General features: G+C 41.8%; 1 protein-coding gene across 8 annotated transcripts in view; it reads left to right on the top strand.

Moving 5' to 3' along the window:
• Positions 1–5790: 5790 nt before the first annotated feature.
• bltp3a (bridge-like lipid transfer protein family member 3A) overlaps positions 5791–15293 on the top strand; it is a 90847-nt gene continuing 81344 nt past the window's right edge. For 6 of the 8 annotated variants that reach the window (XM_048553429.2, XM_048553428.2, XM_048553427.2 and 3 more), the window contains exon 1: positions 6361–6512. In XM_048553429.2, the coding sequence (XP_048409386.1) occupies positions 6469–6512 (44 nt within the window). In that variant the 5' untranslated portion in view covers positions 6361–6468. Of the gene's footprint in view, positions 6111–6360; positions 6513–6675; positions 6816–15293 lie in introns of those variants that run through there. The other 2 variants (XM_048553425.2, XM_048553426.2) reach the window with 2 other exon arrangements.

Genomic DNA, 15293 nt, shown 5'->3' with positions numbered 1-15293 from the left:
CATGCACTCTTATCTTACTTAGCAGCCTCCTGTGCAGTACCTTGTCAAAGACCTTCTGCAAATCCAAATATATATTGCCCATTAGCACTCCTTCAACAAGCCTGCTCATAGAAATATTTGAGGAATCAAACACACTTGCCAGACATAACCTCCACTTGATGACGTATTGACTTCTCCCTATTTTATCATGCACTTCTCTTGAACTTTCTTGTCTCATTCTTAATAATGGATGGTGAAAGCTTACCAGTGACCAAGGTCAGGCTAACTGGCCTATAGTTTCCTGTTTTCTCCTTTCCTCCAGCCCTTCTTAAACAGAGGTGTGACAAAAATAACTGCACAGCAGCTGGTATCCCACACCGAGTCACCCTTTATTTACATGTGCACAGTACGTAGGCTGTGACCAACCAGCTTGAAGTCAGGAGACTCTCTGAATCTTCTGTTTTTATCTTTTAGCCAGGGCTTTCTGATTGGCCCAGATTAACAATCCCAATAGAGGACCTCAGTGAACAAGATCCACCTGGTTCCCATCATTACGTCCCTCTCCTCCGTAAATCCAGGTATGTAGGCCTGGTCTTTCCCTGGGAACTTTTCTTGAAACGTTTTCACCTCAGGTCTGGTTCCTCTGACTCGAACTCAGACATAGGTGGTGTGTCCCAGACTGTAGCCTGTCTCTTGGGTCTACAGCATCTTGGGAGCGTTTCTTCCTCATCTTTCGATGGTAATATGTATCAAGGCTACATGCATCTTGGAGTCTGAGGGTTCCTTGATACTGGATGGAGGGGGAGAACCTAAGGTTTCTGACAGGCCTGCTTGCTGTTTTGAGGGGCCAGGTATGTTTTGCCTCTGCCTTGTTTGTGAGGTCGCAGTTGTCATTCCTATTGATATTTGTTCAAGACTTCCCCGAACTTCATATTTCCTGGGACCTGACTGCACCCCGACCTTAACTTGCACCTATGCAGGGCCATTTCCATGGTTGTGGCATCAAACCTTATCCCCAGAAGTAAATTGTCTGTCTTGCTTACAAGAAGCATGTAGCTGGCATTGGCATTCCTGCTGCTGTTTCACCCTTGCCCCCAGGTCTGGGAATTTCAGTTTTAGCCTAGTCTGAAGTCTTCTCCCTATCAGCAACTCTGCTGGAGCTATCCTTGTAGTCGACCTAGGGGTGGTCCTATAATGAAACAGGAACTGGGACAGTTTGGTATAGAGTGAAGCCGAAGGCTGTTTCCTTAAGCCTGCTTTCAACAGTTGGGTCACTCTTTCCACCAGACAGTGGATGGTATGAAGCTGTCCAAATATGCTGAATGCCATTCAACTTTAGGGAATACTGGAATTCCCTGCTGGTAAGTGATATCCCATTGTCTATACTTCCAGGAGTCTGTGTACTGCAAACAATACTCGCAGCTTTTAAATTGTCATCCTTGTGTTTGCTGAATAAACTTCATACCATGTCCAAATACTTTGAATGGGCATCCACAATGTCCCAGTGATGTTAAGCCTATGAAAAGGTTCAGCAAAGGCGACATGTAGCTGAGTCCAGGCTTTACCCAGTCATTCCCATGAATGTGGGGGCACCAGCACTGGCACTTTTTGTCCTTGGTGGCATTCTGGGCACTGCCCCATCAATGCAGCTATGTCAGCATCCAATCCTGATCAAACAGAACTTCCTGCCAACATCTTCATTTTGGAAACCCCTGGATGACGCTGGTGGACTTCATCCAGTATCTGGTGGTGACTTTTATTCAGGACAATCACTCATGTTCCCCATAATAATAGCCATCCTCTGCAAGGATAGGGTCTTGCCCGGTCCGGAAGGGTTTCAATCCTGGTTGTGATGGCTGTTCTATTTCTCCTGTTACTACCAGCTGTGAGAAGTTAATAATTTGCTTAAAATCCCCACAAAGGCGAACCAAGCTGCCAGGCTTCACAGTCAGTATGACCAGTGCTGCTCATCCCACAAACTGCACTGTTTTGTTGATTCCTTTGCCTTCCATCCTCCTGAATTCTGCCTCTACTTTTGCCCGTAAAGCAAATGGCATGGCTAGGCCTTGCAAAATCACAGAATTGCATCTTAGCAAAGATGTAAAGTGGCTTTGACCCATTTCATAGTCCTTAGCCCTTCCTGAAAAACTCTTGGGAATTTCACTCTGACTTTACTGAGGCAGTTATTCTCTAATTGAGAACTGTTGAGCCAATCAAGGTGAATTTTCCTCAACTAATTCCACCCCAATAGGTTTGGGCCTGAGCCTATTACTACAATCAGTGGTAACTGCACGAATATTCTTCTCATAAAAGACTGCAACCAAAGTCATATCCTTAATCTGTAATGGTTTTTCAGTTTATGTTCTCAGTCTGGTTGAGGTCATGAAAGGTTGGCTTCCGTGATGGTCTGAGCTGTGTACACCATCTTCTGTAGTTTTGCACGTCCTAGGTAGAACTGTTGCCGTACCAGGCTGTAATGCATCCAGACGGTATGCTTTCAATGGTGTATCTAAAGAAGTTGGTGAGGGACCTTATGGACATGCCAAATTTCCTGATCCACCTGAGGAAGAAGAGCTGTTATTGTGCCTTCTTGATTGTCGCATTTACTTGGGAAGTTCAGGACAGGTCGTGGGTTATCGTCACTCCAAGGATCTTGATGGTCTTCACACTCTCACCTTCAATTCTGTTGATGTAGACAGGGTTGTTTTCTCCTCCATTCTTTCTAAAGTTGATGTTCGGTTCTTTAGTTTTGCTAACATTGAGAGACAGATTGTTCTCATTGCACCATGTCACCAAACCCTTTGTCTCCTTTTTGTATTTTGACTTGTCATTGTTAGATATCTCTCCCATTATGGTGGTGTCATCAGCAAACTTAAGGGTTGGAGTTCTGTGTGGATCTTGTTAAAGACAGCTTCTGCCACCACTGATACAGCTGTGATGATATCAATCTGTATGAGAACCCAGTAACCATTTAACCTGACATTAATATTAATTGGTTCTGCTTTGGATGATGCTAAGCAATTTAACTGGTCCAAGTCAGATATAGGTAGACTTTCCAGGATGTGCACTCTCCTGGATTCCGGCCTGTGGGTGCTCTTACTCAATTTAGGTCCAGTGGGACTCTTTTGCTGTCCGGTATACTGGCAGCAACCACGATGGCTCACTGGCCCAGATCCTGGAGAAATTTTTAGCCATTTGGCCAATGCTTGGCTTTGTTGTGGGGTTTTGCTATGGGCTGGCCTTGGGTCCTTCTGCTCAGGACATGCCCTGCACGAGGCTGTACGTTTGCCTACACTGAAGTGGTGTTCCCCAAGCTCAGTCAGACAGGTGAGGGTGTCAACATCCATTAGGATGCCCTATAGTTCCCATGCTCCATTTTTTAATGATAAGGCCAGCTGCAGTGCCTGTTAGAAGTCCAGTTGGGCTTCAGCTAGTGGGTGCTTCTGCATGTTTACATCCATTAATCCACCATGCCAACTGGTCTCTCAGCACCTCAGTCAGGATTAACCCAAAAATCAAAATCACATGCCTCTGACAGTCATCTTAACCTCATCAAAAATCCCAATACAGATTCCCAAGGTTCTTGAACAGCTGAATAACTGCTAGCACCTCAGAATTAGAGGTGATTTGGGGTCATGATATTCCTTAAGCAAATCTATCAAATCTTGTAAGGTTGTAGTGTCTGATCCCCCTGGGAAAGTGAAGCCCTAATAACTAAAGGTTATGTGGGTCTGTAAGCAGTCAGAAGGATTATTCAATGATTTTCATCTGTCTCAAGTGTTATTTGCCTAGAAAAGATAATGTATTCTTTCCCCATATAGGGCCTAGTCTTCAACAGCACAACCGAACAAGTCAAGCTTCCCAAATATAGCCATGGGGTCAGAAATGCTTACCCCAACTGAAAATGACTATTGTAGGTGAATATTCTTCAGCCACATACAGTTTTCTCCCATCACCACTGAAATAAGCGCACAGAGGCCGGTATCTTCCCTGTCATCCTTTATTTACATGTGCATAGTGCCGACCAACCGACCAGGAGTCAGGAGACCCTCTGAATCCCCTATTTATACCAGTCAGCCAGAGCTCCCTGATTGGCCCAGGGTAACAGCCGCAATCAATGATCTCATAGTCAATGGATCCACTTGATCCAATCACCACAGTTACATTAGCTAATTTCCAATCCTCTGGGACTCACCCTGGCTCCAATAATTCCTGAAAGATCACCACCATTGCCTCTCCAATCTCGTCAGCTATCTCACTGGTAGTAGTCCATCCAGTGCGGATGATTTATCTGCCTTCAGACCTTACTATTTCCCCAGCACCTTGTCCGTTGTGATGACCATTATACTCACCTCTGCCCCCAACTCTCTTTAACTTCTGGCATTGTGCTGGTGTCTTCCACTGTAAAAATTGACACAAAGTACCTGTTCAGTTCCTCTGCTATTTCTTTCTTCCCTAATATACTTCCCCAACTTCATTTTCCAGCAGTACAATATCACCTCTTGACTGTCTTTTACCTTTCATATATCTAAAATATCTCTTGCAATCTCCTTTCATGTTACTAGCTAGCTTACTCTCATATTTCAACTTCTCCCTCCTTTTTGCTTTTTTTTAAGTTTTCATCTGTTGGTTTTTAAATGGTTCCCACAAATCTTCAACACATTGCATACTTACTTATTCATTGACCAAGATGTGATTGTATTTATACTGAAGAAACAAAATGTAAATTGGGTAATCATTTTGCTAAACACCTCTGTTCGGTCTGTTTCTATGACCCCAAACTTCCACTCACCTTTCATTATAATTTTCCCTCCACTGCCAATCTAAGCTCTCTAACTTAAGCCTTATTCACCTGTTTCAATGAAGCTCAGCATAAGCTTGAAATAATGTTTCATCTCCCAATTAGACATTGCAGTCTTCTGGATTCAACAATGATTTCAAAAATTTCACATGGTGGATTCCGCTCCCATTTACTTTTGTGATTTCCCCAGTCATTGGTAACAACTTCCTGTTTCAATGTCAAAATGGACACATATTTTCTCTCTTTACTCCCCATGATTATTAGCCCTTATCAGTGCACCATTATTCCTTTTCTTATTTAATCTGCATGACTAATGACCTATCATTGACTCTTTGTTCTAATCTCTCCTCCTTTCTATCTCTCAATATTTATTTTAAATAAGTCACATCTTTTACTTTTCCCTGCTCTGATCATCGAACTGAATCATTAACTGCTTTTCTCTCCATAAAGCTGCTCGATCTATTGAATATTTCCAGCATATGCTATTTTTAGCTGGGAGTGTATTGGTTTCCAAGTGTTCTCCTGTTATACTCTTGTACTATCTTGCCCAGAGTGTATGTCCTGTACTTCAGAAGGCCAGGTATGTGACCACTTATGACACAAGAAGTCTGTGTTGCTTATCAGTCTCTAAAGGTTAATATTGAAGGGTATGGTGGGTATTAGGATGACTTCATCTGGACTTGAAGGGAGAACATCTTAAAATCTCAAACGAGTGAGACCTAACATCTGGTCTGTCGTATCAACATAAACTGCAACAATTTGTCAATCTACAATAAATTATATCTTGCTCATTAGAAGAGACTCTTATAGTTAAACAAGGAAATGGTTTTCGTCTGGATCCTGTATTTTCCTACACTTAAAGAGGGCGGTGGTAGCAATCTTCATCAACAGCAACTCATACAGCGTAATGAGCAGACGCATCCATACCACAGCCCGTTAACAATCTTTCCTTTCTACACTTGTACGAAAATTCCTGTCCTCCTGCAGTGCCACGACACAACAAGTTCAGGAGAGAGAAACCTACTCAGTGGGGTTTAACTTGATTGTGTTAGCTGTTGTTTTTTATGAAGAAGTTCCACAAGCTTGGCAAGGCAAAGTCAGCTATGGTTCCTGCTTCCGATCCCTACGCTGTGAATCCGACGTTTAACGCAAATGTACAGATATTCGGTGAGGCTATCGTTAAGTGTTCCTCATGGATATTCTGCAGATACAGAAATTACAGACAAAGAATACTCCTTAGTTAAACACTGGAGGGAGCCCATGCATTTCGAACGATATGCAGACAAGATATTATGAACAACAGGGCACGAGGAGCGATTCATAGGAAGGAGTGAGTTGAAGGTCTTTTATTTCTTACGAAAGCAAATCTGTCAGAACAAGTGAAATATGTCCAAGAGTTTGCGTTCGAGCCCAGATTAGCAAATATTTAATTTAAGGGAATCCTTGAATTTTCTTATAAAGCACTGGGGTGTGTTGCGAGCGCTGAGCAACAGGTGGCGCAGTGCGGTTCCCCGGCGTCCCCGCTCCCCTCCGGCCCATCTTGGCCGGAGTTTGCGGTCTTTTAGTCGCGGAGGAGTGAAAGAAGGCGGCGCGGTGACTGTGTGCTGAGTTAATGGGCACCGCCACAAAATGGTTGGGCGTTATTTAAAGACCTGACCGGCTACTGAGGTTCCGGAGCCGAGTGCAACATGGCCGGCCTCATCAAGAAACAAATCCTGAAACACCTGTCCAGGTAGGAGGCGGGGCCGGAGCGGCCGGACAGTTCTCGACGGGGAGGGGATTTGGGGGTGGACCGAGTGGCCGGGCCCTGTGTTGGGGATGATCTGGGACCTGGGGACCTGGGGATCTGGGGATCTGGCATCTGGCTCTGAAGAACGGGCTGTGGTTTAGCATTGTTCCAGAGATGATGCTGAATTCTCGCCGCTGAGAGGAACGCTAAGGGATAACGACACCTTCAGTGGTGCCACCTTTAAACTATTAACACGGTGGTTTAAATCATTGATATGAGATTCGGAGCTTTGCACGCGTGTTTCACGTATGTTGATCTTATTTTAATAAAAACAAATTGTAATCATGGCCACTGAGATCGAACGGCCAATGGTTTCTCCTTTTCCACAAGTTTGCAAAGGCCGAGTTGGTGGCATATGGTGAATTTCTGCAGAAATTTGCTTGTCCATGTCCGTTTTAGACCTTGTTCGTTTCATGGCGATTCATTTTTAAACTTCGAGTGATGTGATGTAAAACAATGTCACTCAGCGAAACCTGCTGTACAGTTTCATGGACATTCCAATATTGAAGGAGAGGTTTAATGAGGGAAGTCCAGAGTTGGCAGCTGAAGTCATAAACTGTCACTGGTGAAGCACAGTGATAATATTGCCCTTCCTGGTTGACTTGTTGATTATCGTCTTATTCAGCTTTCTAACTGAAGAGATGAGCGGTTGGAGCAGAGGTGGAGGTATGACTACCACCCTAAGAACTTCATTGTTTGTACCTTTTTAATGAAGAAAAAGAGCTAAAATTTTAGCAGAGTTGTTGATTGTGGGGTAACCAGTTTAAAGGGTACATTGTTTTACCTTGCCAAGTTCATTATTTTTTAACAAGCAATGGATGCTGGCAAAGCTGTAACAGAATGATGATGATGTTCATGATGGGAACTCAGTCAGATTGACCAGAACAGAAACAGGCCCTTCAGTCCAACTTGTCTGTGCTGACCAGGTTTCCTAAACTGAACTAATCCCATTTGGAGATAGTAGGAACTGCTGATGCTGGAGAATCTGAGACAACAGGTGTAGAGCTGGTTTGTTTTATTCACATCCATATGAACCTTTGCTATCCATCTACTTGTCCAAATGTCTTTAAAATGTTCTAACTTTATCGATCTCTCTACCACTTCCTCTAAAAGCTTATACCATATACATTCCATCTCCGTGAGAAAAAAGTTGTCCTTCGGATCCCATTTAAATCTTTCTCTCCCCCTCACCTTAAATCTGTACCCACTTAGTTTTGGACTCCCCTACCCTGGGAGATCTTAGCCTTTCTCCTTATGTGAGCACCTCATGATTTTTTTAAAATTTTCATAAAGCCATACCTCAGCCTCTGAAAAACACCCCAGCCTATCAGCTTCTCATAACTCAAACCTTCCAGTCTTGGTAACATGCTTGTGAATCTTTTCTGTACCCTTTCCAGTCTAATTACATCCCCCATATATCGTGGTGACCAGAATTGTTTGCAGTATTCCATTTGTGGCCTTAAATATCCAAAAACTTCTCTGACAAATGAAGCTGAGCATACCAAATAGCATCTTCATTACCCTTCATACTTATGTTGCCATTTTCAAGGAACTATGTATCTGACCCCCTAGGCCTGTCTGTTTACTACACTCCCCAAGGCCCTACCATTAAATGTCCAAGTCCTGCACACAGAATTGGCTGAGCAAAATGCAACACCTCACATTTATGTAAATTTAACTCCATTTGCCATTCCTCGTCCACTGGCCCTGTTGATCAAGGTCCATTAGACTGTACAATAACCACTTCACTGACTGCTATACCGCCAATTTGGTCTCATCCACAAACTTATTAACCATACTGCCTATCTTCTTATCCAAATGTTGTGTATATAAATGGCAATCAACGGTGGATCTAGAACCAATCCTTGTGGCATACCAGTGGTCTCAGGCCTTCAGTCTGAACAAGAACCCTTTACTATTGTAAACAAAGGACAAAGCCAAAAAAAGTTGAGATTTCACCCCCCCCCCCCCCCCCGCCCAACCCATCAGACACTTGTGTGTTGGGACAGCACTAGGTAAAATATAGAGTAAAATTTCCTCCACTTTTTATTTCTCCACAAAGTTCCTCGACTTTTGAAACAAAAATACAGTACCTTCAATTATGGAAAAACAAAAATCAACAGTTCAACAAAAAGTGGTCTCCTAAACTGCTGCAGCATTGTTGGATGTTTCCCCATGTTATTTGTTTAGCTGACATGACTTCTGCCATTTGAACACTGCTATTTCAAGGCTGAGCTTGGTTGTATTTCCTCAAGCCCTCAAATATCTGAAGACTTCTTACACAACCTTTTTTGTTTTTGAGGAGCCAAGTTCCAAAGACTGTACCTCTGACAACAAATTTCTCCTTATCTATCTCAAATGGGTACATTATTTTTAAAGAGTGCCTAATAGCTCTATAATTTCCCAGAAGGTGAAACATGCAGCCTAAGACCTCTCAATTTGTATCTTCCAGTCAAATTTTATGACCCAAGTTTGATTCCCCAATTTGCTTTCGAAGTCGCAAAAAAAATCTGATGTATTGTGGTCACTTTCCAATAAGTCCCTTTTGCAACAAGGTATTTAATGACATGTCTTCCTTGCATATTAACAATCCAAAGTTTCCTGACACTATTTTAGTCACCACTGCCCTGTTAAAATTATATATTCTCAGCTATCACCAGACCCACACTGTGAACCCTCAATGTAATCTAATAATATGGAACAAATCTGTTTCCATGTTATCATGGCTTAATGTGAGCTTAAGGCCTGGTTTAAGTTCACAGGAAATATAGGGTTTCTTGTATAAACTGACTTGCGTATTGGACATAGCTTAAGTCTCTGGAAAAGCTTAAATTCTAATGCTGTCCAATGGAACTGCCAGGAAACAAATCTGTTTAATGTACCCACCTGTGCAAGTACTGCAGTCCTTTCACTTTTCACCTGAGTGGATATCCTAGAATCTATGGCCTCAACCATGTACTTCAACACTGGAGGTGAGGAGGATTTTAATGACTGAACATACTTGACCACTCATTATACCTCCATAGTTTTACTATGGGTGGTGCAGAGAGAATTTCTAAAGCTTCATGTGTTGCTGACATACTGATATAGCAGCGTTTCCTCTATGGACTTTATGCCATGCTAACATTTCTGCATAGTCATCCTAGCGTAACCTGGTCTTATATGCAGTTGGGATTCTGTTGGGATGTTTGATTTTAAAATTTAGAGCCGTTCTTTTGTAAACTCAAAAGTATAGTTTGCGAAGATAATTGTATTGTCCATGGCCTTATCTTCCACAAACATGAATGTGCAACCAGCGTTCTGAAGCCTCATACTGGAGGAAGTGAAAGCTCGTTCATGCTGTTGCTGAAAAATATGAGCCCCAAACACTGGACCATGAACAGTTGTGCTTTTGTGGCTTAACTGTAATGAGCACCCAATATTGCTCTCGAAGTGTTTTGAATGAGTTCAGTAATGCTTAACTAACCATGATCTTTTGGATGAGTAGAACATTTCTGTTGTCTGTCTGTAGTCACACTTCTGCTTGGTGCTTGTGACAAGACCACAATAGCTGAAACCCATCAAGTGGGAAATTATTGGCCTTTACTTACTTGAAATGTAACATTTTGTGTGTGTCATCTTTTTTGTAAGGAGAGAATAGTCTTTGTATTAAAATAGGTTATTTACATCCTTGGGGATTCTGAAGTGCTTCATAGCTGAAGAAATATTCAACTTGAGCTATTTAGGGGAAAAAAACTTGCAGTGCATATCAAAATCTTAATAAAGTTAGTGAAATGAATTATGAGTTAAATGATTTTTTTGCATTGGTTGAGGGAAGAATGTTGGCCAAAACAGCTTAGAATTGCATGCTTTGATCTAAAAATGAGCATCTGTAGCCTAGATTTCCTTTTGTATCAAAAGGATTGCATCGCTGGAGGGGCTATGTTACTTCAGCGCAGTCCTGAAATATTAGTCTTCATAATGTGGTCAGGTTGTGCTGTGGAGCTTAAGCCTTGAACCTTCTGATTTATAGGGCAGAGTGCTCCAGTTACAAAAGTGCTAAAATGGACAGGACTGTGTACAGCTTAAAGTTGCATTTGTATTTTTAGTGTTAAGAAGGGAAGAGTATGGAACACAAACATGAAACTGAAACCAAGTGTGGCATCTGATTTGCCTCAAGTTTTGTTTGCATACTTGTAAACAAAAATTCTTAAAATTTCAGCTAATGACGTTTTAATTAGCAGCAAGGCTATGAAGTGAAGAAAAGCACTTGTTACCTAAAGTATTATCACAGAGGTAGAACCATCCAGAAGACCACATGTACATACAGCTTCAAACAATGTGACAAGGTGTTGTCAATTTTAGTAGTCTCAACAATCAACTTGTGGAAGAAGTCCTGAGTGACTTGGAAGAAAGCTCCAGAAGCAGCAAACTGCTTGAAGCTGAGACTGTAGGAAACCTGTGTTTGCTCTCAAAGTTTGGAAATTGGAAAAAGGAACTCTGGAAACCGGGAACAGCCATATTAACTGAACAAAGGACTTAAAAGTGGAGGCAGTGTGATCCTTAATTGAGGTTTGCATATTTGAAAGATGGTGACTGAATCTCCCAGTTCTGATGGTTGTAGTAAGACAACAGTGTAATGTCATTTAATGTATTTTCTTAAGAGTACACTGGCAGCTCTCTGGAATAATTTCAGTAACTGACCGCTAGACAAATCTCAAAAATAAAAGTTGGCATCAATTAAGTTAGTTCTCATTTGGGATCTGACTTGTTCAGTATTGCCATCAACTGAGAACATGACAATATTGAGTTGATGTTGGAAGGATTGTTCTTTGTAGAATGGTCTACTGTTGCCTGCATGTCCCTTGTGATGTGGAAAAGGCAGCAAATGAGTTAAAACAGGGCCATCTTTTTGTGCTCCAGAGATGCTGCTTGACCTGCTGTGTTCATCCAGCTTCACACTTTATTATCTTGGATTCTCCAGCATCTGCAGTTCCCATTATCTCTGATACCATTTGAAACTGAGTTGACTGGTCATATCTGAGGTTAGGATTTTGAGTGTCATTGTGAATGGTTGCAAAGTGTTCAATGATTATCCTATCCTCCCTCTACAAGAATCATAAAAGGCTTTTGCTCTTAGGAGTCAGTCTGACTACCATTTTGTAGGACTGCATAGCAAAGTTGTTCCTAATGGTTAAAATCCAGACAATTTAAAAGAAAGGGAGAATTGTTCTTGAAGAGAAGACTAGCATTTCCCCTTTTTGGATTACCAGTAGTTGGTGATTAAAAATGTCTACTTCTCTAAATTGTAATCTTTTCAGTATTTACATTGCTTTTGAGAAATTAGTGGTCCTTTTGCTGTTGGCTCTACAGTTTGATTGAGATATGTAGATTTTGTACTGATCCAGTGATCTGCACTTCTAAATACTCTGGACCTTTTTGAGCCAGTAAACTGATGCTTCATTGTGCTTTGCTTCAGATGAAACTGCAACTTCTAGCCTCAGCCAAACTGCATTGATTCATTTCAGTATCTTGTACTTGGCGCATACCTTTTGCTAAGCCTTGGAATAGCCACTGTCTGAAAAGTTGAATGACATAGATTCAAAGTGAAACAAAAATGAGTTCTTCTGAAATTAAATTGGACTTTCTTTAACCATTTCTAGTAACTGACGCAAGGGTCATCATGGTAGGAAAGAAAAGTAAAAATGTAAGCAAAAATCAGGAACAGATTGTACAGTGAGCACTGCTTCCTTTCACTTCATTGGCATAATTTTTTTGTTTCATTTTTGGAAGTTCGATGGCAACACTTTTACAGTTTGATAGATTTTTGTATACGAAAACCTAAATAATTTGATTTTTAACATGACTGCTTGTTTCATTAAGCAAAAGAATTGTGCAGAGAATATGTGGGCTGGAAGGTCCTTTTTTATGTAAATCAGTTTTGAGTACTTCTCACTTCATTTCGTGGTCTCACTGAAATAGGTGACAATCTTTCTTTGTTACTTGTCACATTTGAGATTTCTAACCAATTCAACCAGTTGGCCAGGACATTTTTGTGGGTTGGCTACGGTACAGTTATTTTAGCTTTGATAATTATTCTGTAAACCAGGTGCTTGCTTTTGAAGAATATTATATACTTGATATGTGTAGATGACTTTAGGAACAATAGTTTAGTTTATTTTACCTCCCATGTTTGCAGAACTGTCTGCTGCAGCACTTTATAATAAATTGCAGATTTTAGGGGAAACTTACTTAGGAAGTGTGGACCTGTATTTTGGTTGCTGAAGTTTAGAATCAAGTGTTTCAGTGTCTGGATGAGTTATAAAAATAGATTTGACATGTGTTTAGGAACTTCACAAAGGCCTGTGCAATTTTAGTGAGACGACTTTATTTATTCATTCATTCCACTCCCCTTGCAGTAAGGCTATTTGCCTTACTAATTGCTGGCTACAGCTGTACACTGACTTGCCTTGTACGAGGACATGCAAATCTGAATATCAACAATGAGCTGAACACAGTTTCATGCCTTTTTGAAAATGTATTATCTTTCTGTTCATAAGACTAATTTCAAAGCAGCAGTACTACTGACTGAGCTGGTTGGGTCTTAAAAAAACATTGTTGCTAGGCTGGGTCTGTGGCAGGTGCTGAGGGAAACAAGAAGGGGTGAAAAACATGCTTGACCTCATCCTTACCAAGCTTCACGTTGAGAATAACCTCCATGTTGTGTGACACTATCCAGCAACTCAACACTCAGCATCCATGAGGTGCTGAGGGCCATCAACAGCAATAGAATTGTCCTCCAGCACACCCTCGGTAACCTCATGACCGGGTATATCCTCCACTCAATCATTACCATCAGGCCACGGGATCAACCCTTGCTCAATGGAGAGTGCACGAGAGCATGCCGGGGGCAGGGCCAGGCACAGCTGAAGATGAGCAGCCAACCTGGCGAAGCCACCAAACAGGACTACTTGCATATCCAGGGAACATAAGCAGCAAGTGATAGAGCTAAGTGATCCCACAACCAATTGATCAGATGTAGGCTTTGCAGTTCTGCCACATCCAGTACTGAATGCTGGTGGACAATTAAACAACTCCCTAAAGGAGGAGGCTCCACAAATATCCCTATGCTCAAAGATGGAAGAACCCAGAACATCAGTGTAAAAAAAAATAAGGATGAAGCATTCACAGGAATCTTCAGCCAGAAGTGCTAAGTGGATGATCTATCGCTGCCTCCAATGGCCCCCAGCATTACAGATACCGGTCTTCAGCTGATTTGATCCACTTTGCATAATATCAAGAAACTGTTGGAGGCATTGGATATTGCCAAGGCTACCTGCCCTGATAACGTCTTGACAACAGTACAAGCGACTTGAGCTCCAGAACTTGCCGCTCCCGTTACAACATTGGCATCTGCCAGACAATGTGGAAAATTGCCTTGATATGTCCTTTACATTAAAAAGCAGGACAAATCCAACCCGACTAGCCATCAGTAAAGTGATGGAAGGCATCAACAGTGCTATCAAACAGCTTCTGCTCAGCAATCACCTGATCAGTGATGACCAGCTTGGCTTCCGCCAGGGCCACTTAGTTCCTGACCTCTTTACAGCCTTGGTTCAAACATTGGACAAAAGAGCTGAATTCCAGAGGTGAGGTGACCTTGATGTGACAGCTGCTTTCAACCTTGTGTGGCATCACAGAGCCCTAGCAAAACTAGAATGAAATGGGTATTAGGGGAAAACCCTCTTGTGGTTACAACCATACCTGACACATGGGAAGATGGGGTCGTAGTTGTTGGAGGTCAGCCATCTCAGCTTGAGGACATCTCTCTCTGGGTGTTCCACTGGGTAGTTTTCTGGAAATGACACTGGTTGCCATAATGGACCAAAGAGTATAAATTCCAAATGGAGTAGAATAACATGGCTTCATTGGAGGCATCACTAATGATGTTACCTAGCATGGTGACGAAATATCTGAACGAAAACAAGCCAGGTCGGCGAGCAAGTCAACAATCCTGCCCACAACCTGAGCTACAAATCTCTGCAAAAATGTTTCACTATTTTCTGGATTCAAAGATGGTACTAGATGATTGGAAAATTGTAAAAGATATTGAAATTGCTCCAAAAAAAAGTTAGATTGGTCCACAAATTTACAGGCACATCTGTTTACTTGAGTGGTGAAGAAAATTTAAGTTTCCCAAATAATTGCCAAAAGGCAAAATGTTGAATTAATTTGAAAGAATCAACATGGTCATGTTAAGGGAAAACTGTCTGTTGGACTTGGAGTGTATTTTTTTAAGGAGATAACACAAAGGGTTTGCAACTAAAACTGCATTTAAATAGTTTACGTTGACTTCCAAGAGGCTTTTGATGCCTTGCCATACAACAGCCTTGTCTGAGCATTTATTGATCATGGAGTAAACAAGGACATGAAGCAGCGTGGATACAAAATTAACGAGGAAACAGTAGTGGTTAATGGGTGTTTTTTGAGCAGGAGGAAAGTTCCTCAGACACTGGTATTAGGGGCCCTCATTTTTAACCTTGTAATGCCTAGTGTATGTATGCATTGTTGGCAGGGGGGCGATTTCGAAGTGTCTGGACAAAAACTTGTTAGAATTGTAAACTGAGGAAGACCATGTTGAACTTCACAAGGACATGACAAGTTGGTGGAGTGGGAAGAATAGCTGGGAAGTATTCCAAAGTAATTCTGAGTGATGCCTTGTAGGTGGTAGACGGGCAATAGGGA

This window comes from Stegostoma tigrinum, chromosome 21 (genome assembly GCF_030684315.1).
Source record: "Stegostoma tigrinum isolate sSteTig4 chromosome 21, sSteTig4.hap1, whole genome shotgun sequence".
Taxonomy (NCBI): domain Eukaryota; kingdom Metazoa; phylum Chordata; class Chondrichthyes; order Orectolobiformes; family Stegostomatidae; genus Stegostoma; species Stegostoma tigrinum.
The sequence above is the reverse complement of the archived record's forward strand: the minus strand, read 5'-3'. Positions and strand labels throughout refer to the sequence as shown.